The 26,891-nt window shown below is 37.1% G+C and overlaps 1 protein-coding gene across 6 annotated transcripts in view; it reads right to left on the bottom strand.

Moving 5' to 3' along the window:
• The window catches only part of gria4b (glutamate receptor, ionotropic, AMPA 4b), a 160,777-nt gene that overhangs the window by 27,493 nt on the left and 106,393 nt on the right, over window positions 1–26,891 (bottom strand). For all 6 annotated transcript variants that reach the window (XM_043221420.1, XM_043221422.1, XM_043221421.1 and 3 more), the window contains exons 3-6: window positions 10,412–10,651; window positions 4,669–4,853; window positions 3,837–3,890; window positions 3,191–3,349 (exon numbers count right to left, since the gene is read on the bottom strand). In XM_043221420.1, the coding sequence (XP_043077355.1) occupies window positions 3,191–3,349; window positions 3,837–3,890; window positions 4,669–4,853; window positions 10,412–10,651 (638 nt within the window). The remainder of the gene's footprint in view (window positions 1–3,190; window positions 3,350–3,836; window positions 3,891–4,668; window positions 4,854–10,411; window positions 10,652–26,891) is intronic.

The raw sequence follows: 26,891 nt of genomic DNA, 5'->3' as shown, positions 1-26,891 counted from the left end.
AGTTTTTGGTATTCCATCAGCAGATCTCTAGTGTAAGAGCTGGGACTCTTTGTACCGTTACAAACATAACACAAAACACACAGAAAGACCCCAGGGCTACAATGGCATACAGGGAGCAAGAGATGGAATGACAGAGTGAGTCTGAAACAGAGAGAGAGATAACAGGAGATTGAAGAAGGTATTTAAAGAGATAGATCATCTAAAAATAAAATTTGTCTTTATTATCCTCATGTGATTTTAAACCTGAATGCTGTTGTTTTTCTGAATGCATGTACTCTACCATTGAGAAATTTAGGTAGGATTTGTAGGAGGTTTTAAATTATGTGTGTTTTATTAAAAATACAGTAAACCCATAATATTGTGAAATACTACTGCAATTTAAAGAATGGTTTTCTGCTTTCATATAATTTTAAATTTCATTTATCCCTTAGATGGCAAAGCTGATTTTTTTTTTCAGCCAGTCTTCAGTGTGACATGATTCTTCAGAAATCTTTTTAAACGCTAATTGGGTGATCATTTCTTATCATTATTGACGCTGAAACCACCTAATATTATCATAATGGGTTTTTTTAGGATTCTTCGAATAATAGAAAGTTCAAAAGAACAGCACTGATTATGAAACATAATAAATGTCTTTATGGTAATATTTGATCAATTTAATGTGTCCTAGCTGAATAAAAGTAAAGTAAGTACTTTTTAATAAAAAAATCTTACTCACCCAAAATTTCTGAATCATTACAAAAGCACCATAAAATAGTTTAAAAGCCCTTTTGTGAAGAATGTGAAGACATTTGGGTCACTGCTATGCTGAGTCACATCAGTCTGATTCGTGAATGACTCATTTATTTAAACAGACTCTTTTTAATAAACATATTTCAGAAACTGGATTGAAGAATTTGTTAATGAATTAAACTTTGACATTGTAGAGAACTGAACAGGTCAATTCTGTGTGTGTGTGTATATATATATATATATATATATATATATATATATATATATATATATATATAAACTTTTTAAACCTATTTAAACCTTTTCTTTCTCCACGGTAAGGTTATGAAATGTCACAAAATGTTTTTAACATGATGAAAAATGTAAAAATGTATAAAAAGTGCTGCAACTGGATCACATACTGTGATGTGATTCAAAATGGGACTTTAAAGATCATTTTGTGAATCATTTGATTCAGAACAGTGTTTCAAAGCATGTTTCTCCAGTCATTTGATTCAGAAAGAAATGACTGACTTTCATCAAGTAAATAACTACAGGATTTTCATTTTTGAGTGTACTATCCCTTTAAGGCAATGTTTTTAAATTCAGTCTACCCGCCGTTTCATAGCCCGACATTAATTATCAAAGAGAACAGAACTATCTGTTGACTCCCGCAGGACAGATAGAAAGTACTGCAGTAGATGCAGTTGAATCACTCCGGCTAATGCCCTGTGCTCCCTTAAGCCCCAAAAACACACGGATTGATCCCTGGAGAAGGTGTGTCCTCACCAGACGGTGCCTTCGGGACTCTTCCGATAGCCTCAGCAGGAAAGGCTAACAGCTTGGAGATTTTATGAGGTTTTGGGGTGTCAGTAGTGCTGCTGTCTGAGAAGGGCTTATGGGAGTAGCTTAAAGTATTTGGGATGAAAGACGGAGTCGAAATAGCACAGGGCGAGTCTGTAAGAGTGTATATGTGGATCCGTGTTGACATGGTAGGACCTCAGCATCTCATTTACACCCGACAGTGTTCCTCCCCAGCATCCCGCTCTGGCCAGCGGTGTGCAGTCAGGAGCAGCCGTCTGGTAAAGCGATGTCCCCCCAGGCCGTGCCGAAGGGATTTCCGTTCCTGCGGCGCATCACCGGGCGGGGATCAATGCAACCTCCCTCCAAAGAATGTCATCCTCATCGGGCCCCAAGAGGGAAAGCGAGTCCCAGTGAAAATGGATCAACAAAGACCTGGCTTTCACGACGCAGAGATGAACAGGCATATCAAATGACGAGCAGGATTGGTCTGTGAGACGAGGATGAATGAAGTAGCTTATGATAATGTAGGTGTATAATTCACAGTACAGGTCGGTTTGTTACTTCAATACATCAACACAGCTTCTGTTTTTGATATTCCAGTCCTGGTATAAAATGTGCAGTTTATATTTCTGACTGTGACTGTGTATATCTTTCTTTCTTTTCTTATTCTATCAAGCCATCCTTCCATTCTTTTTTTACTCCATCCCTCCTTACATCAGTTGTTTCTTCTTTGCTTATTTCTACAAACTAAACCCAACTAACCAACATCTTTCATCCCTTCTTTCTCCATTCACCTATCCTTCCTTCCATTCTTCTTTCCTTTCTTCCACAAAACCATTCATCCATCCTTATTTCCTTTTGACTATATTTCTTTCTTTTCACAAACACAACCACCCACATCCATTTATACTTCCTCCTTCCTTCCTTCCTTCATCTATCCTTCATCCATCATTTTTCTTTCATCCACCCATTCTTTCTTTATTTTTTCTTTGCATCCTTAATTCCACAATCCTTACCACCCATATCTAGTCATCATTCCATTGATTCATCCTTCCTTTCTTTCTTTATCTATCCATCCATGTATCCTTCCTTCAACAAGCCTAATCACCTTTCCTTCCATCCATCCCTTTGTTTTTTTATTTGCCTATATTTATTTTTCTTTCTCTTTTTCTCTATTTCATTTCACAAACCAAGCGACCCACATCCATTCATACGTCATTCTTTCTCTCTTCCTTCATCTATGCTTTCATACATAATTTTCCCATTCATCCATCTTTTCTTTTTTTTTTTCATTCCACAAATGCATTCACTCACATCTATCCATCCTTTCATCCATCCATTCATCTTTCCTTCAACAAACCCAAGCTCTCATCTTACCTACTGGTTTCCTTCTTCCAACCATCCATCTATCCCATTCCTTCCATTATCCTTTGTCGATTTTTTTTTCTTCATTCCTCAAACTCAACACCCACCTCGATTTATATTCATCTTTCTCTATTCTGTTTTCTTCCACCCACCCATCCTCCTTTATTCCATCATCAATTCCCTTTTCAATTGTTTATATATTTCTTTACTTCCATTGTTCATTCAGGACTCAAACAGGTTGTTTATGCATTTATGCTAATGTATCTGACTTTAAAGTGACTTCACACTGGAACAGACCACGCGACCGTACCTTAGGAGGAGCGTCAGAGCCGGGATACTCGCGCTGGTCCAGCTTGTTCCATCGCTGCATGAGTTTAATAACCATGGGATTGCTGAAGTCCACCAGCTGAAAGCCTGTCACATTGGCTCCCCCATGCATGAAACGCTCCAGATTGATGTCCTTAAAACCCTGCCAGAGCAAAGAAGGGGAAAGAGTAAGAAATACAGAGAGAGAGAGATAGAGAGAGAGAGAGAGAGAGAGAAGAGAGAGAGTGAAGAAAGATTATTAAAACGTAGTTGGCAATGCAGTGCTACGATAAGAGAAATTCCACAAACATTCATATCCAGCTCGCCTCTGTGAGCCAATTCTGTGCACAGCCAGAGAGCAGCGAGAGAGAGCACGCTCTGCAGCTCGCAGCATCATTAAAACACTGTCACCACCGCTCACACTGGAATACGAATTAGTCTCTCAAATTGACGTATCTTGCTTAAAGAAAAGCGAGGATTAAGAAAGAAAAAGAACGAGGGAGGGCAGGAGACAGAGAGGCCGAGACAACTAGAGAGAGAGACCAGTGGAGTGGAGAGGAATATGTAGAAAGTAAGAGATAAAACAGAATATGAAAGGAGGACAAGCTGACAGGGAGAATAAGGCGATAAAGGAATACAATTTAGCTCACCAAATTTGCCATGATGTAATGGTAGCCTTTGACATGCTTGCCGACACTCACAATCTGCGGAGATAAACCAGACATTGCAGTGAGGGCAAATCCTAAAAGCAAATACAGTTGTCTGCATTCATCCAGCATATGAATGCACAGAAGAGCTGTAAGCTGTTGGGAAAACAGAATTCCGCTGTTATTAATTATTTCTAATCAAACAGGCTGCCTTTTCCCATACCGCTCTGTAATTTGAGGAATATTGAAGCAAACACCAGCAAGAATATCTTAAAATGATTTTGACAGCTACAAAATGTTGCAAAAGGAAATATCAAGGGATCGGTTTGCAGGGAATAAAGAAATATGCCCTTCTAATGTGTCATTTCTGCAACTGAATTACTTGAGGAAATCTGTTCTTTGTTCCCTCAGGACCTTGTGCTTGTGCATGTTTAATTCTGTTTAGTTAACCCTGATGCACAGTGTACAGTACAGTTATAAACCATTAAAACAGTTTAACCATTCTGGGTGTGGTGTTGCATTACCTTTGACTCTGCCGCATCATTTTCTATGACTGTGTGTTTTATATGACATTGTGTTAATACATAACACGTAAAATAAAATAAAATAAAATACCTCCAGAATATCTACTTGACAGGTAAATACAATATTCAACCAAGTATAATATATATATATATATATATATATATATATATATATATATATATATATATATATATATATATATGATATTATGATATTTCAATATTTCAATTACATGTTACTTGCCTTTTTTAATACAATAATTTATGCATTTGCCATTGCTTTTGACTTGACAGCCATCCTCTTATCTCACCTGTTCCAGCATGTTGTTCAGTCTCTCTGCCTCCAGGTCTATAACAAACGTCTTTTCCTGCCTGCGGTCCAGGTCTTCGAGAAGCTGCCGGTAACTGGCATCATTAAAGTTCTCGACACATATGGCGCTGACCTGCCAACCGTTCTGGCCTGCCTTTTCCATGATAGCCTGCAGTATCGAATACCCTATGACAAAAAAGAGACAGCGAGGCATTTGATCAGCGTGTGCATCAAACCACCGAAGGCTTGAACCATTGAGCCGCGGCTCTCATTTATTCAGAAAGAATGTGATTTGTGGCATTGTCAGTGAGTCATTCCTGCACCAGTGCGGTACTCTCTCATCTGCAACGGCAGGCCTGTGAGCGATCACATGGCACAGATCGCAGGGCGCTGATACGAACCTCCCGTCCTTTCACGAGGACTCATTTTAGGCCTCAATCCCCACAAAGCTTACAGTCCCTTACAGGAGCCTCAACAGTACAAAGAGAAATGGACAAAAAACATTGCATCTCTTCAGTTGCATGAAACAAATCTTGTGCATCCTTAAAATAGAAGCTGTCATCATGCAACGATAAACGTGTTGGTTAAATTGGAAGACAGAATGAGCTGCTTTTGTCACCTTCTCCAAGGTGTGATTGAAGCTTCCTGAGAGCTCCATTACAGCGCTTGTGATTCTAGCTACTGGCCTCAGTGCTGCTTGTACTAATCAGACAGGGCTGGTGTTGGATATGTTAATCTAGCTGTTTGAAATAGGCACTCGGAGCCTCTGAGGCCCACTTGACTCCAAGATGAGCAGATGTCCCTGTAAAACGGACCCTTATGGTCACAATCAGAATTTGGCAACATAGCTCTCTCGGCTCCACTATTTAATGGATTAACCTGTGCTTGATCTGGCAACCCTTTTGCTCAATCGGGTGTCTGTTTGCTACCTGCTTTTACCCTAAACTGCCAAATGGGGTGGTATTTATGCTAATATAAGGGATGCTGTTGACATAAAATTTTCACCAGATTTTGCTAACAACCAAAGTAATCCATATACCGTAAATTCTGGACTATAAGCTGCTACTTTTTTCATAGGTTTTGAACCATGCGGCTTATACAAAGGTGCGGCTATTCTGCAGATTTTTTCCCACCGCTAGGGGCGCTCTAACCGGAATTAGAATCAAAACTAAGACAAAATAAATGCAAAGAAGAATACGCTAGTTCAAGAAGAATACGCTAGTTCCTCTTTAGCAGATATAAGTCGGTAGAAGCGGATAGAAGGACGACAAATGACCAATCCTGTCAAACTCTATCTTTTCAAATCCTCACCCCTTCATCATGGAACCCACACGAAGAAGTTTGTATGATGCAAGTTTTAAGTTGAAGGCCATCGATCTCGTTATACAAGAAGGAAACCGCGCTGCTGCTCGGAAGCTTAGCGTCAATGAGTCTATGGTGAGACGCTGGAGGAGGCAGCGGGAAGAGCAAAACTTTTTTAAATAGAGCGGATGCGGCTTATATGCAGGTGCGGCTTGTTTATTTTTTATTTTTTATTTTTTAAAAATTGAGCGGATGCGGTTTATATGCAGGTGCGCTTTATAGTCCAGAATTTACGGTATACACATAAAACAAAACAAATAAGTTCAGAAATAAGTTCTAATTATTGTTAGTAATGACAGCTTCAAGACCCATTCTTCCACACAAACAGTCTTCAAATCTTGAAGGATCTATGGGCCTCTTCTATGAACTCTGTTCTTTAGTTATAATTCACTTTTGGATTCAAGTCAGGTGTTTGGCTGGGCCATTCTAGCAGCTTATATTTTCTTTTTCTGAGTTTCCTTGGCTTTGTTTGGGATCACTGTCTTGCTGAAATGTCCATCTTCATCAGCCTGGTGTTGGAACCAGCTAATATTAATTTCCACTGACAGGCGCAGAATTGCTTTCTAATTACTGATATATTTATTTGTGTCTTTTTCTTATTCTTTTTTTTTCATTTCTTACTTTTTCCCTGTGTCATCTCATTTTATTTTGCATAATTTATTTCTGAACTTATTTTATGTTATTATCATGTATTCAAAACTTGGATTTTTGTAAATCTGAGACAAATTCAACCCACTATAATTAAATTCTTAACCAATAGTTCAATACTTCTATATACTTAACCCACTGTGTATATATATATATATATATATATATATATATATATATATATATACACTCAATCATCAACTCTTTCAAGAATTCAGATTTTGTCATTATTAACATATCATCTTGTCATTTGAAACATATATGTACCTACACATATTTAATGATTTTTATTCATGTTATAATACGTTATTAACAAACTAATAGATAAAAAAGATAAATAGATGAGTAGAATGCCATTGGCCCACATAATACAACCACTGAGACATGTTAGAACTGCATTTAATCCATTTGTGTAATTGGTAGATGCTTTTATCCAGAGCGTTTCAAGGTACATGTTTTATCGGCATGTGTGAATATCAAATCCTCAACCTTGATGTTTCATGCTTATACCAGCTCATACCACGCTCATACTCACACTATATATTAAATGCTGGCTGAGGAACCACAGTGTTTACCAGGGCTTTGATGCTCTCAGGATACGTGTAAAATAAATAGCCGTGAATTAACATATCAAAGCACTGTATATTATGGCTGATGTGGACATTTTAACATGCCAGTGTGTTAAACAAACAGCAATCAGTCAAGTAGGTTGATTACAGACACATTCACAAGCAAACGTGCCCAACCGCACGCAGTAAAACCGGCTCTACACTCTCAATATCTGCAGACACCTGCAGTATCGACCACTAACTCTGCCATCTATTTCAAATCACAGCCTCTGCTGCTAATAATTCAAGCCCCCCAGTGGAGAATCCAGCTCTGATTAATAGCTGATAAATCAGTTTGCTTGGGGTGTCATGTGTATACTTTATGTGAATATCCATGTATGTGCACATACCAACCAGAATCAGCATTAGAGCTGCCAGAATCCACCCTTCCCCCCTCATCTCCAATCTAGCCCAGCAGGGGGAAGCAGCCCTGTGTGTGCGTGCGCGTGTGTGTGTGTGTGTGTGTATGTGTGTGTGTGTGTAGTCAGAGATAGAGAGTGAGAGAGAAGGGATGGAGAACAGACCATGAAAATGCAGTGAAGTGCCAACCTCTTACACTAAACCATTCATCATGTCCACATCCCGCTCAGATTGTATCTGCTCAGAAGCTCTCACAGCACACTGAGTCTAAAGTAACTCAGCCAGTAGTCTAAACAAGGACCATCAGGACAAAATCTGTGCTTTTCAAGAGCTCCGAAGCACTAATATTGGCCAACTGGTAGTCCACATGAAATGATACCCTGAATGTTTTCTGACATTCGTCGCAATCATTTCAGAAGTAAGGAGGGCAGACCGTTCAGAGTAGGAGTGTTTTTTCTACTCACTGGCCAAGTTTTTTAATTTTCTCTCTGTCTTAAAGGCATAGTTCACTATTTAATCACTCCATCACATCTTCATCTACCAGCCTTCACTGTTTTAACCTGAATTAAATGTACTCTTTATAAGAATAGTTGTGACTCTGATTTATGACTGGACGAGCATTTATTTAAATGCAAATGCTCATGAATACATAAGTTACCACACCCTTTAAATAAATGTAGTGCTTGATAAAAAGGCATATAGTTATATTTAAACAGTTATTAATTAAAGGTTTTTAATACATATATAATACATTCTGTTTTTAACTATTTTAGTTTTTTATTGCACATTTTTGCAAATAAACAATTTGTATAATAATAATAATATTAATAACCACATTATTTATAATAAACTGCTTAGCAACCACAAATAATCTGTAGTTTTTATTTCACTTATTATTAATTTAAATATATATTAAATAAATAAATATTTATTTATATTTAAGACAAACAACAAAATCACAACAGTTTATTTTTATTATTATAATCAACAATGTAATAATAATAATAATAATAATACAATTTATTAGTGTTACTTTTATAACTATTATAATTATTACATTTAATATTTATTTTTATTTTCATGCAATTTTATTAAATTAGTTCTATTTTATAATACTGCTTTTGCTGCTGTTTAATACAAGCAATAAACCTCTCAAGCCTATGCATTACAGTAGGTATTACCAATAATTTTTCTGAAATGTATCATTCTAAATGAAAGGAAATCTATTTTCAATGGGTTTTAAAAGAAACAAAGAAACAAACAAATAAAAAAAACATGCGTTGAGGAGTTGGTCCATCCTCCACCTATGGATTTTACAATGGTACAACATAACAATGAATGGGTAAACAATACTTTTTTGTAGAAAATTTAAAAATGTTAGTTTTATATATAAAAAAGCACTTAATACAGGGATCTGTAATGCTCTGATTCTGCTAACATTTCAAAATATTTGATTAAACTCACCATATGGAAACTTTGCAAATAGGTGGCCATATGGGATGTGAAGGAAAAACACATGCCTGTGGCAGATGCGAGAAGACCAATCAAAGAAACTCAAAGAAATCGGCACGTCAGGAACATCCGTGAAATGACAGAGAGCAGCGCGTCTTATACACGCACAAGACAACACAGATCGCTTGTGTTATTTATAGGATACTGTGCAATGAGCTCTCATGATTTACAGACTCAGATGACAGGAGGATATTGTGCTCGTCTTTCAAAGGAAGTCGGTGCATTTCAGAAGTGTGTCAGACCTAAAGCCACATGCAGCTCACCTCCGGGGCTCCTGGGATAGTCTCAGTCTAGCACAGCAGAGCAAGACGAGAAAACAAAAGACAGTGATGGAGAGGATAGGAGAGAGAGACAACTAGGAAGGAAACAGAGTGACTGTGTTTCTGGCCAACAACTGCTCATTAGTGTAACAGAGAGTTTAAGACCTGGCCCTGCTCTCCAAAGAATAAGCCACTCTTAAAAACAAGCTCCCTGGAAATAAAATTCTGAGTGGCTCATCATTCCTAGTCACCTGACCCCATGAGACAGCCAATAAAGTAAAAGTTTACATTGTAAACTCACCCATACATTGATCCAAACCAGTATGACTTTCTATCTTCTGTGGAACATAAAAGGTTTTGGGGCGAAAAAGTTCTCTGAAGTCGTATGTCAGGTTTTTGTGGGAAACACTATTCTCTGAAAGACTTGACATCTGCCCTAGATCTCTTTGAAGGTTCATTCGAGAACTAGCAATGACAGATTCTTCTTCTGAGTCCTATCTTTTAATGAATTGATTGTTCTGAATCTGACCGATTCTGCTCTCAAATTCAGAGTCTCTTGCCCGTTTGAAGAGAAAAATCATCCAAGAATAAGGACCTTTGAAGCTTTAAATTTTCAGTTTTCATTTATTGTAACTGCAGAAAAAAAGTGACCAGCTAGGCTTGTGAACCAGATCGATAAGTTCAATGAAAAGAACCGACTCAAAAGAAGACAAAACAGATTGGTTTGATTGATTTTGAATCAGTAATCTAAAAAAGACAAATTTTGGTTGTAAACAAAATAGCCTCGTCACTATAAAAAATTGCTGTAAATAAAAAAGCTGTGTGGTGGATCTAAATTTTAATGTTTTCATTTTTGGTGAACCGTACTTTTAAGACATTATCTAGTGCATCATTTAATATTCAAGCCACCTTTTAAACACTGTCACTTTATTAGATTTCACAAATTATCAAATGGAAGTGTGTATCAGCGTGAGTGGGTGTTTTATTGTCTTACCCCTGTCGGTGTCGTAGAGAAAGACGAATCGATTCCAGTCATAGTGGTCTAGCAGGCTGAGAAGGGCCCCTCGTATGGAGGGCCTCAGCTGTAAGACGAACTGGCTCTCGCCCTCGGTGGGGAAACTGGGCGTGATGAGGGAGATGTGCAGCGCGCCGCAGAAGGACGTTAGCGTGTGGACCGACCTCTTGTCGTACAGGCCGAAAATGGCGAAGACGCCCCGCGAGTATTGAGAACAGACTGCAAAACACAACAACACAGAGGAAGAGAGAGAGTTAGATGCTTAAAACATTAATTACATAAAAACCTGAGGGAGCGCTGAACGTTTACTGCACTTTAGAACAGTAGCTTACGTTAGTGTTTATGTTAGGGTTTTTCTGTCTGTGTTTGAAATATTAATGAAACAGCCTGGGAATCTCTTTCACCACCTGAATAAGTATTTATGATTTCTTTTAGAAAGTCAACTTATTTTTGTAGCTTTTAATGTTACACAAGAATGGCTAATTTACATAATACTAAAGCCATTGTTTAACAGTAAATTTTTTTAATTTTCTTTTTTTTGTCATGTTAATATAAATTACATAAAAATATGAAGACGTGCATGTATATATTTAGGAAAAATATGTAATGTTTATATAGTAAATGTATATATATATATATATATATATATATATATATATATATATATATATATAAAAATTATGTACATGTAAATATTTTCAAAATATGGTCTTTATTCTTTATATATACACACAAAATAGACAAATTACACACTGATATATATATATATATATATATATATATATATATATATATATATATATATATATATATATATATATATATTATATATATATATATATATATATAGAGAGAGAGAGAGAGAGAGAGAGAGAGAGAGAGAGAGAGAGAGAGAGAGAGATTCATATTAAGGATAATAATAAAATGGGGTTGGTAAGATTTTTTTATAAATAAATGAATATGTTTATTCATTAAAAATGCATTAAATTAATCAAAAGTGACAGTAAATACTCAAATACATTATGCTCTTTTAAAATGCATTTTCATCAGAGAACGCTGAAATTCACACTATTACTTTTTCACTGTATGTTTGATGAAATGCAGTTTAACTGAGCATAAGAGATTTAGCAATGTAATTGCATCAATTAACGGAACCATGCTAAACAGCTCAAACCGATCCCCTTGCTTTAACACTGGAAAAAGGCTACAAGGTGCTTGCTTTCTAAATGGGCAAAAAAAAAAAAACAGAAGAAAGAAAATGGAAAATTGGATCAGTTCTATGTGGACTTGCTCATTATTGAGTCAGAGCTGCATCTGTAAGTGCCAGCAGTTTCCAATATACACTTTATATGCTGTATGATAATGAGCTCCACGCTGCTTCTCCCTGTGTTTTTGCAATTCTGAGAAACTTCAGTGGCTGCTGAGGCAACGTCTGATCTACTGCCTCGGTCTGAAGTGAGTAGTTAAGCAGGCCCGTCTCTGAAAATGTCTCTCATGTCTGACAGTCTTGCAGTTATTGTCAGTTTTCTCCTTTTCATATTTCTTTCTTGCAGCAAGTCCGACTTCTCAGCTTTGAAGCTTAACTGCGGCACGCTAATGGAAAAACCACCTGGCTTTGATGATTTTCGTTTTTTTCCGTTTCTTTTCTGAACAAACAGCCAAAAAGACAGCGTCACGTCAAAACTAACAACTCACGGCAATGAGGCCATTCGTGTAATCGTACACAAGTAGGCTCGTTTAATCGATGGTATCGTAATTACATATCGCTGAACGCCGCGGCATCTGAAGTGCTTTGTCGTAGTTAGTTATTTTTGTATGATTCTGATTGGCAATAGCATGTGTCTGAAAGTAATTGTGGATTATTAGCAGGATCTCATTGTGCCGTAAGTATAGGCTCTTTGATCATGGATGTGCTAAAAGCACCATCTCCATGACTGCACACACTACATCTGCCTCGGATTGGGGGAAGGGAACGGAAAGACACCTGGATCTGACGGTGGGAAGCATCATTCCCCACAGAGAAGCAGAGGCTAGTCACACACACACTTCAAAACACAGAGCCAAACCAAGAACATACAGTGTTCCCAAACATTTCTGTCTCGTGTACAGCCTCGCTATTAAAGCTCAAGTACCTCTTCATTGACAAAAGAAGTAATATGTGTTTATATAGATGATTTAATTTAGTACATTCAATGATTTTATTGGATAATACCTTTTAACTTCATGAACCCTGCTCCCCCCAAAATTGCATCATCAGAGTTATGGTAAAAAAATTATACCCGTAAGCAGTGAATTAGATATATATGAATCATTTGGAAGCTTAGAACCTCAGCTTTCTTCTAAAATAAATCACTTTTGCATTTTTGTTACCTTGAATAACCTAATAAGGTCTGAATTCCTAAAACTTAATTAAACTGCATGCAAAGTTAACAGAGTGTCCCTCACACAGCTGTTTTTGTAAGCTAAATACCCAAATTTGAAATGTAATAAACACTTTTTCTCACTTTGGACTGTGGTAACTGGAAGCAGTCCCGGCGGATGACGATATAAGCCAAAAGAAGATTTAAGTTTACCTTTGCTCCTACATTTCTTAGCTAAACGAGCACGATGCATACGCATAATGTCATCTGCCAGGACTGCTTCCTTGTGCCACAGCCAGCGGAAGTGAAAAAATATCTTTTTTATGTTTGAAATATGGATATTTGTCCTACAAAACTGCAAAGATTTGCTACAGGAGGTCTTCACCCCCAGTTCACCCCCCAGAGCCATATAAGGGACATTTTATTGAACCACCCCACTTCTGCAATCATAGAGCTTAAAAGTGCAAGGACAATTTTTAATATAGCTTTGATTGGATTCGTCTGAAAGAATAAAGTGACATACACCTAAGATGCTTCGAAGTTAAGTAAAAGACGGGCTAATTATCATTTTTGGGTGAGCTAACCATTTAACTAACATTCAAGCAACACAAAACATATATATATATATATATATATATATATATATATATATATATATATATATATATATATATATATATATATAATTTAGCTTTAAATTATAGATAAATATATTTTTCTTTTGAATTTTCCTGCGATACACATAGCTCCGGTTGGGAATCACTACTCATGTTTGCTCCCATTATATATGCACACTGGCAGAACCCACACACACAGTCGGCTCACACACCGTCATGCCCTTCAACATCTGCACTTCACTTAAACTATTTCGTCTGAGACCTGCATACCAAGTCACAACGCCATAGGCTAGATGTTTATCCAATCAGAGAGAGAAATAAGATTGCGGCAGATTTTTCACACTGCAGTCGCTCTGTTCCACCTGATTTGCACAGTTAACCCTCTTTTGAATGCTGCTGAGTACATTCTCTCACAACACATGCCATTCCACATATCCCAAATGAATATCTGCCACAAAAATGAGCACAAAGAGAACAGTATTGTCTGAACTTCCCCAATTTTACTGTCAGTTTCGTGTCATCCCAATCCACACAGCTCTAGGAGACAGAAAATCGTATCCAGCACGCACACCATTGAATATAAGTATAAAGCAAGCCTATCATGTTCCTGTAATGACTTTTATTTGCCAACATATAATAGAAATGTGTAGCATTATGATTTATGCATTTAAAAAGTCTTATTTGTGACTATTAGAAATACTGTCATGAAGTGTCGTATACTGTTAAAATACTCTAAAAGACAGTTAATCATCAGCACCTCATGAACTGTTAGGGTCTTTCTCTCGAACAAATTCTTGTGGACTGATCATGACATGAGCGTGTATAAAACAATGCAAAACACTGACAGTTGCTGTATGAACTGAATAGTGAATTTCCATGTAAACACACATATTTAAAAACCTGCTTATCTATATTGGTACAGTACAATACATATAGGGGCTAATTAATACTCTGAGTTTGCTGGAAAATGACAATGACAACACTGATTATATTAATTACATATTAAAATCCTGGCCAATACAATAACCCAGTAATTAATTTCATGTTCTGGCTGATAACCGAAAAACAGGCAATATTAAAATTCTGTAATTTAAAACTGACTTTTTTTGTGTTCAAAATTGACAAAATGACTATTTTAACAATGTCCTTACAGCATTAATAGGCTTTGTGTCAGTGTTGCTGTCTATAGAGGGGCACAAAGCTCTCTGATTTCATCAAAAATATCCTAATTTTTGTTTTGAAGATGAATGAAGGTCTTGGCATTGGAACGAGATAAAAGGGCAGTAGATGATAGTATCTCTAATATCTAAACATCTAAATACAAATATATCATCTAAATGCAAAAATAAATGAGCATGAACACTTTAGTATTTGAAGTACAACTCAGAAATGCTCTAATATCAGTCAGCATGTGATTTTGTAGCAATATGCTGTACATTCAAAATATATCTATATATAAAATGAATGCTGGGACTGCTTGTCGACTGATCGTGACATAAGCATGCATCCCAAACAGAGCGTGTGTGCTGACAGTTGCTGCACTGAATTGCTGAAGCCACTATAAAGCAATCAATAAGCAAATAAATAAGATAAACAGAGACTGGTAAATAATAAACATGGGACCTTTCGTAGAATTATAGGCTATAAATAGAATTTTTTATCTTTCCTGCGGGCCTAATAGGTTTTTGGACATCCCTGCTTTTAAAAGCACAGAAAAACAGGGACATTTCCAAGGACATCTCCAGCCGAGGGAAAGTCCGCCAAAAAACAGTCCCGTCTGGTCAACACAGTGTCAAATGCATCATTAATGACATCTGAAATGCAATTTTTTAATAAACTAGAAACAAATTTCGTGAGCAGACAGGACTTTAGGGGAAACCACATATTTTTTGATCTCACCTTGGTCTTGAGACTACATAAACGTGTTTCAGTCACACTTCGCCTGTCTGCAGGGCTGGATATCTACTAAAATCACCACATACATCCCCAGGGAAAGAGAAAGTGGGGGTGGGGTGGAGGTGTATGCGCTAAAGGGGACACGGAGGCTGCTTGTAGCAATCAAGACTGCAATTATGTAGCAAGATTCACACCAAACGCTCCTCCAGTCCAGCAAAACCCCCACCTCTAAACACCCCAAACTCCAGCTTAGTTGTTTTCTCTGTCAGACTGACCTTTTTAAAGGGACCACGTCTGTTTAGGAAAACAACCCAAGGAAGGTTTTATTTGACATTATCAAAAAGCCACAGCTCAGATGCCCTTTCTGTGTACTCAGGATACTGTAAACACACGGTGTTTCAAGTAGAACCGTATGTTTCCCCTTAGGAGTGAAAAGAAGGGTTTGTTTTTAATAGACTAGGTTTTATCAACAGTTCTATTAAAGAGAGCTCCGCTTGCGATGCTGTCGCTCTACAATCGGCAGTTTCCTCACTGCAATGGTCCATTTCGCTATGGCCCAAACTACCAATGACCCCTAAAGCGCCTCTACCAACATTACACTCAAATGAACAAGCAGGTCAGTGCAGTTATCCCACACTTCCATAATCGATGGATGTCTGTGTGTGTGGATCGCACCATCTACATGCTGTTTTATATAACGTCAAGCACATTTAAAGGAACGCATGTCCTGATTTTGCTGAGTTCGACGTGTTCCTAGATCAACATATTTTAATCCCAAATTTTTGTCTTGGCCATATCTTTACACCTAAACCTATCCTTAACCCATGAGTAAACCCTATAAAATCATAGGAAATGATAGATGAAAGACACTGATGTACTAGCACCAAACACTGATTGTAAGCCTAAGTTTCACAAAAAGTGGGTTCTTCAAATCTGATTGGTTAATCACAATGTTGTTCCAGGGTCAACAAAGATGTCTTTTCCAATCATTTTTAATAGATTTTTAAAATTGAAGCCAATTTTTTTTCTAACCTTGCTAAAGGTATGCATCATCTTTTATGTCAAATAGTAAGACATTATAAGACATTACCAAACAATTTAAATCAGTATCAACAAATTTTGTGTTTGCAATGCAGACATGACACAGAATCTGTATCTGAAGTGGTATTTAGGTGCACTGTTTAATTCAGGACATGAGTGCATTTAATCTGCAGTTATATAATGTTTTAAAAACTAAACGTTTAATAGTGCTCTAAAAATACAGTTTAAATATAAACCTAGAATTGCCAGTAGGTGGCGGCAAATCACTGCAGAATATGTCACTAAATCATTCATTCCACTGATTCGTTCAAATGGCTGATTGATTCAGTAACGAAACACTGTCCTGCGTTGCTCAGAGATGCAAAACAGTTCTGCTGTGGCTTTGTTTGTAACTATTTTCATTGACGAAATGCATAAACAGGAACTTGTGCGTAAAATGTATGTCAGTTAATATTAACCTAGTTTATTTAATAAAATCAGCATCACATTTACAATAATAGTGATACTTGGAGAAAATCTGTACTCTGCGTGACATTAACTATATCAGATGATATGAATATAAAAAGACATTTGACGGCATATTTACCCCCTTAGTTTTTAATTTTGGGGGAATTCTAAATGTGTATTAAGACTAGTGAGAGCTGGAAAACTGTCCTCTTAATCTGACATTGCAGCCATTTCAGTGGTAGCCTTTTTTTTAGCTGACCCAACCAGAAAGTCCATTCACAACAAGCCTAGTTCTGTTTGGTGCCAAAAGCTTCACATCACCAATAGCCGGTGTGGGTATTATATAGTAGTGTTGCAGGTTAGCATCTGTGCATCTGCAAAATGAATGTTCCCCAAAGGTGATATAAACACGCTTTTGGCTTAATTCATACGATCCCTAAAGGAATCTGATTTACGATGCAATAACGTCTCGCAGGTCTTGACTTCTCCCTCCTCTAGTCGGACACATAAACAGCCTCGCGTACGTGAGGGGGGCAAGGAATAAGCAAAGCTCGGCTGGCTTCTGATTCTATGTAAACCATGAACTGCAGAAAAACAGATCCCGCTTTCCGCTTCACGCATCACTGCCGCTGACAGCTTCACTCGGAGTGCGCTTGACTTCATCTCCCACAATGCCTCTGGGACAGAAAAGATGGATTAGGTTTCCCTGTCTGCCCGGTCCCTCTCCTTCAGACCAGAACCTTAAAGATTATGACGAAAAATGCGGAAAAATAAAGACGAAAAAGCAGCAAATGTTTCAAAATGGAAAACTAGTTAAGGTGAAGATGCATCTTGATTTCATACCATTTTAAAGGCAGATTGGTGGAAAGTTTTGTGGCAAGCATCCTTCAGTACATGACCGTTTTATCAATACTGATGACCTAATCCGTCCTTCGGTCACATGAGGAGAACTAACCTTTCTAAGGGTTAAACTGCTTTCAGTCACTATGTAAGAGATATGGATATTTTTCCCTGATTTTATTGTAAAGGTGACCTGGGAGTAATGTAACATGGGATGAGTTTCAACATCGCCAGTTTATCCAAAAATAACGTGCAGTGAAACGAAATGTGAATAACTTACTAATATTTCACCTCTGACGCAAAATTCTATCGATTCCTATTGAAACTAATCAACACTGTTATTGAACAGATTTGAATTGGGCTGAATAACAACACTGTTGCCTTCTCTAAATCTGTTTTTATGTTTCGTGATTGAACTTTACACAGTCACTGAACTGAACAATATCAAGAGTAAACAGACTACGCTATTATCTTTTTAGAGCTGCTTTAAAACAGAATTTGAAGTTTGCATCGATTCTGCTATTTTCCTGTGTGTTACAGTTTAAATAGAGTTAAATATTATTACAGAAGCTGATTTAAAACCATCTGTATTGTACAAAGCACTACAAGGTGTATTGACTTTTGAAATTACAGTATTTCAGTGTGTTACAGTATAATGTGACTGTACCTTTGAACTGAGCTACAGGAGTGAAATAGTATAGCTAAAAGTCACTGTGTAAATAGGAATTAAAGGACAAAAGGAAAAATTCAATGAAGGAAAGTATAATTTTATGCTTGTTAATGGATGTTAAATGTCATCCACACAAGCTTCTCATCTGCATGCAAAAAATCCACCTCGAATAGAAATCCGATCTTCTGTTACCTAGGTGCAAGCGTTTGATAAAACACATTCAATTTCTCTCCTGAGACCAGAGTGTTCGATATTTATAGAAAAATCATAGAGTGGCTGAATGAGATTTTTTTTATGATAATGAAGCACAACTATACAGATCGAGACAAGAGAGAGTGTCGGCGTCATTCAAGCACTCAAACACGCACTGTGACTAATGCTGGGTGGCAAATGAATAAACTAACACTTGTTAGTGACATTTACGATATTCGTCATCGCAAGCTTTAATGGCGAGAGGCGAAAGAAAGAGAAAACATTTGTGCCGTCTCTTCCGGAAGCAACGGTAATCACATCAATGAAGACTGAGGTGTACATCTGTAACATTAAGAACTGCTGTTTACTCCAGTGACCTCACATCCTGTTGATGTCATACTCACTGCTGGCATTTCCAAAAAAAAAACCTCAAAAAAACAAAAGTTGGTACTTAATGACACTGAATAATAATGGTCAGTTATTTGAAACATTACTTGCATTTATGTATATAAATCACTTTTGTACATTTAATTGGATGCAGGCACCAAAATGGGACTCGTCTTTGACCCATATACATACATTTGCCGCATGTAACTGTATTAACCTAAAATGCATTTCATATTTTCTGTTGTTCGTTATTGCCAGCTACTCTACTAAAGGAGACGCTGTCTTTCCCATGACTCTGTTTTTATTATAGTAGACACCAGTAAAACATAGTTTTGAATACTTGTGGAACAGTGTTTCCTCGTGCTGCACGATGAAGCTCTTCCCCTTTTCCTCCAGATCCAGACATCAGTAAATCATGGGCACACTGATGTTTATCTAAGCAATCAGACGATACATATTCATATCCTCTCGCGATGATGACATAACACGAGGAAAAGGGCCCGAGTTGATAGCAAAAGTTGGCATTTACATATCACAGTTGATTCCTAAAAGTCACTTCCTGTCTCTCTGAGACGTGCTGTCTCTCTGTCTCCTTTCTTTGACGCTGCACAGACGCCGTTCCCTCAGTTCTTGACAAATACTGTTCTCTCTTTTTCAACATTTCTCCTGCTCTCCTCTACGGCTGAATGCCAGGGTGTGCCTTGCAGGGAAAAGCTGGCCCATTTCTCTCTCTCTCTCTCTCTCTCTCTCTCTCTCTCTCTCTTTTCTTCTTCTTCTATCCCTCGCTCTGGTCTCCACCGTAGTTGACGCCTCTCTTGTTCCTTCTGTTGCCTGTCTTGTGTCTCTATCCTTTACTCCTATTCTTTTGTTGTAGCTCTCTGTATCCTTTGTGACTCCATTTTTCATCTGCTATCTTTGTGTTCTTTCTGTCTTTTCTTTTGTGCCTGCTCTCCCTGACTGCTCCTTCTCCTCCTCCTCCTCCTCTCTCTTTCTCGCTCTCCCTCTCTCATGTTCGCATTCACACTCGCTTCCACAAAGAATTTTTTCTCTTTATATATTTATTTATTTACTCATTCATACAGCCTTAAACTGTGCACTGAGCTTAAGAGAGAGAAAGAGAAAGAGAGAGAAAAAGCAGTCGACAAAAAGCTTCCACCTAGTCTGGCCTCTATTAATACCTGAAGTCCATTTACAGACACAAAGCATAATATCAGTGAGCGGCACCTAAACCAGATGCAGGATTATCTTTGCCATTGAATGAAAGAAGGCGAGAGAGAAAAAGGCTAAAGCGTTCATAAGGAAAAAGGAAACATTTCCCTAAGAAATATTACTTTTCTAAGAACAGGTAAAAGTAGGGTATCTGATATATAAAAAAAAGTATATGGACATGTTATGCATTTTAAATAAACATCTGAAGTTAATATTACGAATTAATTTTTAAAAATGAGATAATTAGATTTTAATTACATTTGAAATTTAATTATATAAGTTACATAGTGGTTCAGGGAACCCCCACAGAATGCAGTATCTTCTGATGGGAATAAAGAACGTAATTAGGTCAATACTGAACTAACGATAAGCTTCAATAATGTTATTGATACGTGTTTTATCCCATCTCCATACTTCTGTGTTAATGGCGAATTAGAAGCTGTTCTCATAAACCAATTTCAAGCTAATGGGGCATATGATTGGTATATGTAGTTGCACAGTCTCAGTCTCTGTCCGGCATACTAAAAATAATTTGAATGTTTAAGGTGAGATACAATTCATATCTCTTAATTAAATAACTCGCAAAAAATTTTTACAAACGAGTGAATCTCCGCCACCTCTTCTGCACACTGCACGGTTAACAGAGGAATTGTCACAGTTTTTACATTTGGACAGTATTTAAACCATTAGCACTCGTGCAGTTTCCAGAGACTCAAAAAAAGGTCCTTGCCACACTTGCCTCATTGTAAAAACAAAAATACACAGCGTGATCAAACATTTAATTACATATTTTTGGAAAAAACAAAAAGTAAAAAAAAAAAACCCTCTAACACCCAAACAAAAAAACCCAGTCCTCTCCTCCACAAGAGTCACCTATTTACCCCATTTTCAAAAATTAGGTCCTAAATGGATGGTAGATATCACTATAAATTAGATATCACTATAAATAATTCTACATGTTAAAAAGAAGCCTTTTTATCATGTAGAGGGACACTCCTGCTCCCTGAGAAAATCCATATTTTTAATTTTCTTAAATAAAAAGTCGCTAGAATTCTCTATTACATTCTGTTGTGCTCTTATGTACACAATGTTTAGATGTACATACAACTCTTTCTATCTCTCCTTTTTTTATTTATTAATATGTTTATTCTTCATCTTCTTCATCTTTATGTTTGCTTGGAGGCATTTGTAAACTGAAGTAATAAAATAATTAGAAAATTTAAACTTTTTACGTTATTTCTTTTTGCACCAAATTATAGAGAGTAGTATGGATAACTGTATCTAAAGCAGTATTGTATCGGTATCAATAAAATGTAAACGATTCCTAACCCTACCCCGGAATCGATAGCAAAATCCACAGAGGAGGGCCCCCCAAGGACCACTTGCTAAGGGCCCCTAAAACACTAAACACACCCCTGCAATTAGATGTGGATGAAGCATTATGCAATAGCTAGTTCATATAGTAAAAATTTGATTAGATTTGATATTGAATTTATTTAGCAAAGAAAGTGTCATCTTACAATGACATCTTACAAGTTACATATGTAATAATTCTAAAAAAAATCTTAAAATGCTGTATAAAATGGAGATTGTATCGCTGGACAAGTCAACCATATGTGTCATTAACAAACATATCAAAAATATCACAGCTACCAGTTAAATCATGAAACAAAATGCTAACACTGTCATCTACTATTTACTACCAACTATTTAATTATCAAAATAGTATAAGATGGCATCCAATTACTTATGCAAAACCTAATTAATATTCATAAGCCAATCTTTTGCCTTTCCATGCAATCTTTTAAAACAAAGTAATGCCCATGGTGATCTTAAAAGGGCATGTTGCAGTGTCTGCAAAGTCACATGAGGGACGTAAAAGAACTCCATATAATGCATACTGGTGAGTAAATACGAGAATAATGCTCTCAGGGTGCCCTGCACGCCATAGGGATGTTATTAATTCAACCCACTCTTAAATTAAATCAGCACAAAAGAGAGGAGGAGGAGGATGTTAGTCTGCAATGCTCTGGGATTTGGGTCTAGACACATAAACACACACACACACACACACACACACACACACACACACAGACTGCTCTGTCCGAAGAAGAACACAAACTGTCAGACCCACTCACTCTCAGAGGTGCAACTCCTCCTCAACACTTTCTAAGGGTACTGTGAGAGAAACATCTCCAAATCCAAACTACACTACTCAAGTAGCTTCTATAACAGTCTTAAAGGGGTCAGGACAGGAGAAATCAAATTAATCTTTTTGCATATATGCAGTCTTTGTACCATTAAAACATCCTGTTAAAATGTCCTCCTCGTTACAAACAAAGCATTCATTCAATCAAGCTCCAAAAATAGCTCATTTGGATCTGAGGTGCAAGATGACATCACCTGGGCGCAAACATTTACCTATATACTACCTCTAGAGCAAGACTTTGATGAAATATAGGCCAACAATGGTTTAACGACTTGTTCGCATCTTTGTACATGTATCAGTAGGGATCCCAGCATAAGGAACAAGTGGACAGTTTATTTTTAATGGCATCCCGGATTGTGTCTGAGGAGTGTTCAGAACATTTTTTTCTTTATAATATAGCTATATTTAAGCTATTTTATACCATAATACTGTCTGAATAGATTCTGATTGGTGGTAGGTAGCAGTAAAACCGTTTAATACACAGGTAGTTCCAAGTCAGTTTAATCACGGTTCAGTGATGACCCCAAACAGCCTGGTTTAACAAGCTTTTTTCAAAATAGCTTAGTGTTCAGCAGAACAAAGAAATTCATACAAATTTGTAACTACTCAAGGGTGAGTAAATGGTGTCAGAATTTTCATTTTTGGGACTTATGGTATAAGGGGAATAATGCATGGCTAGCTGTGCAATTTTGATGCACATCGTGGAGGCCTTCATGACCTTTGCTGATTTCTACTCATTTCCAGTTTTATGTGTGGCTTTTACACAGAGATGTCTTCACCGCAAAATAAAACATTCATCATTTACTAAACTAACTTCTTTCTTTTGTTAAACATGGGTGCACAGCTGATGTGGAAAAAATACTACTGAAATCAGTGGACACCGGTAACTGTTTGGTTCTTTTGTGCTCAGCGGAAAAAAGAAATTCACCCAGGTTTCAAGGCGAATAAACGATGACAGAATTTTCATTCGAACTATCCCTTTAAACAGCCGTAGTGACAATCAAAATGGAATAGCTGGTTTAAATAGAACCATTCAGTTACATAAGCAGTATGTTCTGCTGTAAGGTGCTGCTTTTTCAGAGACAGAGAAAGGTTATGGCTTCTGTGGCACAATTCAGATCTAGCACGATACTCTTTTAACCTCATACATGGGCAGCGTTCCATGACAGCGATCATAGCGAGAAGAACAAATTATACCAGCCATCCTGAATCACAGCCCTCCTCCGCCGGCCAATCACTTACCCTCATTCCCCTGAGTCACACGCTGTCATTCTTTTCAGCCTGTCAATCAGAAATGAAGTCTGACGCTGCATGTACAGTCAAGACCTTGTTATTTTTACAGAGGAAAACATGAAATACACAGACATGTTTATTTCCTTTCAAAGATACAGGTGAATCAGAATGACATGGTGACGAAATCAAACCTTCAGATCGCATTTATTGAAATAAGATGCATTATGAAAGGTTTCGCTAAACTGGCTAGATATAAAAGACATTTTGGAGTATAAATAAATGCTTGGTTATTTAGTAAGAATCCTCCGTTGGCTACTCATCAAATAGTTAATAATAATAGCCTACCAAATACATACAGTAAGTGATGCGTTTCTAATGACAAACAAAATAAAAGTCAGTCGATCGGGATTCATGCATTCCACATCAAAAAACATCCAAAAGCTAATTAAAAGCATTGCAAGATATAATATGTGCAAGTGTTACAAAACGCGCAGATTCAATCAAAAGACGTCGTACAGAGAATTTGATTCAATATGTGCAAATTTGTGAAAAACTGAGATTATTATTTCCAGGATCTTTTTAGTCACTAGATAAAAAAACAGCAGGTTCTGTCTCACTTGTTTTTAATCGTGAATAGCAATGCGAGATTCATTTGCGCTTGTGTCACTAATTCAAATAAATCCATGATTTTCTATTTCAATCCTTGCTAATTACAGTCACGGTAATTAGCTTGGAATACAAACAGCACAAGGCTGGGATATTTACAAAGCCACAGAAAGGAGAACAAAGGGACGTGTGGCATTTTTTTGACACTGGCACACAGCCACGCTGCTTTCCTCAGCTATCGGGATGAATTTCTGCCCTATTTCTGTCCAGTCTGCTAGTCTTCTATAAAGCATCTCTGAGACGATATACATTTCTTTTCACATCCATCTCTTGGCTTCCTCTTGGCCTTGCCTCCCTCTATATTCTCTTTTTTCTGTCATCTTTTCTTTTTCGGCACTCTCTTGTTTTCCATTTCCGCCTCTCAAGTTTAGATAAACATGACAATCCGTGTCAGCCCTCGCCATCAACCCTCTTATGAACTTAAACCATTCAATGGTCCTCTGTTGTTCCCGCTTTGAGAGAAAACATCGTAATGGCAGTGGAAACAGAGAGATCCAGGCCTGTCTCGTTCTGTGCGGATCATTAAGGTCCCATTGACACACACCACCCCAACCTACTGATGTACAGAGCCACACAGGCACTCAACGCAGTCGGTCGCACTTAGCTTGATTAGCACTGCCTGTTCTAATTAGCGCAGGAAGAGGGGCAGCGATACACCTCCTGCTTCAGTTTATCCAGCTCAAATTGTAAACTGTGTGAAGCATCACAATCAAATGTTGGAGATTACGCGACTTGATCCAGATATTATTTCACAATACCAATACTTAAAATAAAAACTGAAGCTGTGGAACAACAGAACGATACAGCGTACAGTGAAATAAAACGGTAGATCGTGCAACAGATAAAACAGCGGAACAATAAAATGATAAAATGATATAATGAGAGCCAGAACAAGAGGAAAACAAATTTAATGACAGGAAAGGACAGAACATAGAATGAGAGATTTATTTAATATTAAAATTTTAGAATGATAGACAGAACAACAGACAGACAGGTTCCTTTAAGGACTCAGCAGAGGCAGACGGATTCTTCTCTCTAGTAAGGTCATTTTTCAGACTAATGGATGCACGGCAGTGCAGTTAGGATTGGATGATACAGCAGATGAACAGCCAAAATAAAACAGTAACAAGAAACAGAAATGATATTCGGCTCCAAGGACAAAAGTTAGCATGTTAAAAACAACACCAAAGTTCACAACTCTAATGCAATTCCCAAGCTGTTTTAACATTCAAATACAGTTAATCAAATAAGATAAAATAAATATTACGTAAAAATGCTACATTAAAAATCTATACATTTCCCTTAACATATATGGTGAAGAACTGTAACGGACATTTCATTTTATGGGATGGTTTTTTTGGAAGCACGAATAGAACATAAATGTAAAAGATTTTTTTGTTTAGTTGTTGAAATAACTGTGTCTTCTTAGGTTTATCTTACCAATTATGTTCATTAGGCTTGTATGTTACATCTAACAATGTTAAATTAATGTTTATAAAAAAAAATTTACAGTAAAATTCCAGCTACTACAGCTTTTTTACAGTACATTTTCCGGAATATTTTCTACATTGTGGGGATAAATAACTGAAAGTGCCGACCTAATGTTGGACCAGATGGAGCTAGTCGTATTGTTCCAAGCACAGTGACTAAAGAACTGTGACCACAGCCTGACACCAGCCCTCTGATACTGCAGACATTAGTGCTACTGACTGAACAGACTCCCACATCATTTGATCCTAGTCAGTGAGGGAACACTGAATGAAGCCTATTGACTGAACATAGCCAATAATACACAGTGCACAGACACTAGAGAGAGAGAGAGAGAGAGAGAGAGAGAGAGAGAGAGAGAGAGAGAGAGAGAGAGAGCTGCATCCCTTGACAGCTCTCTTTCTGATTCATGGCAGCCTTTGTAGAACAATATGCACTCCTGCATTCACCAGATTACCACATTAGACAGAGGCATTGTCGAGGATGTTTTGAATATATTTAAAGCAGAAAACCCCTCTGTGTTCCCATAAAGAGCCCAACAGGCTCTAATCTCCAACATTTCCCCTTTCTGACTCAATGCCTGATTCAGTGTCTGAATCCATAATGTTATGCTGTCGAAAAGTGGCGAAGGAACAACTAAATATTAAAGACGCAGTTATATCATGTTTGCTATTACATCAATGTGGAGAGAAATTTTCTCAGTCAGCTTTAAGATACAGTTTCAGTTACAAACACAGGAGTGCACTCAAGGTTGGCAGGACTAGACTTGAGTGCATCATTTATGAGCTGGATCTGGATACAAAATTCAGTTCAGATTTATTTTTCTTAAAAGAAAAGAGGGTTAAAGGGTCCACCCCAAAATGAAAAAAAAGTCATTAAGAAGGGGTCTTTCCTTCTTTTATGCACCTTGACAGTACAAATTGTTTTGCAGTCAATGGGAAAGTCACAAGCTGTTTTCATCTAAAATATCTTAAATTGTGTTCTGAAGATAAACAAAGATTTGGTTTGGAACAACGTGAAGTTAAGAGATTAATGACTAAATTTTAATTTTGGGGTGGAGTAACTGGTTAACATTTTTATGTTGATGAACTGCATTTATATATATATATATATATATATATATATATATATATATATATATATATATATATATATATATATATATATATACTTTTGTATATTTTTAATATTCTGTTCATTTTTT

This window comes from Puntigrus tetrazona, chromosome 21 (genome assembly GCF_018831695.1).
Source record: "Puntigrus tetrazona isolate hp1 chromosome 21, ASM1883169v1, whole genome shotgun sequence".
In the NCBI taxonomy this organism is placed as follows: Eukaryota; Metazoa; Chordata; class Actinopteri; order Cypriniformes; family Cyprinidae; genus Puntigrus; species Puntigrus tetrazona.
This window is presented reverse-complemented; position numbering and strand designations above follow the sequence as displayed.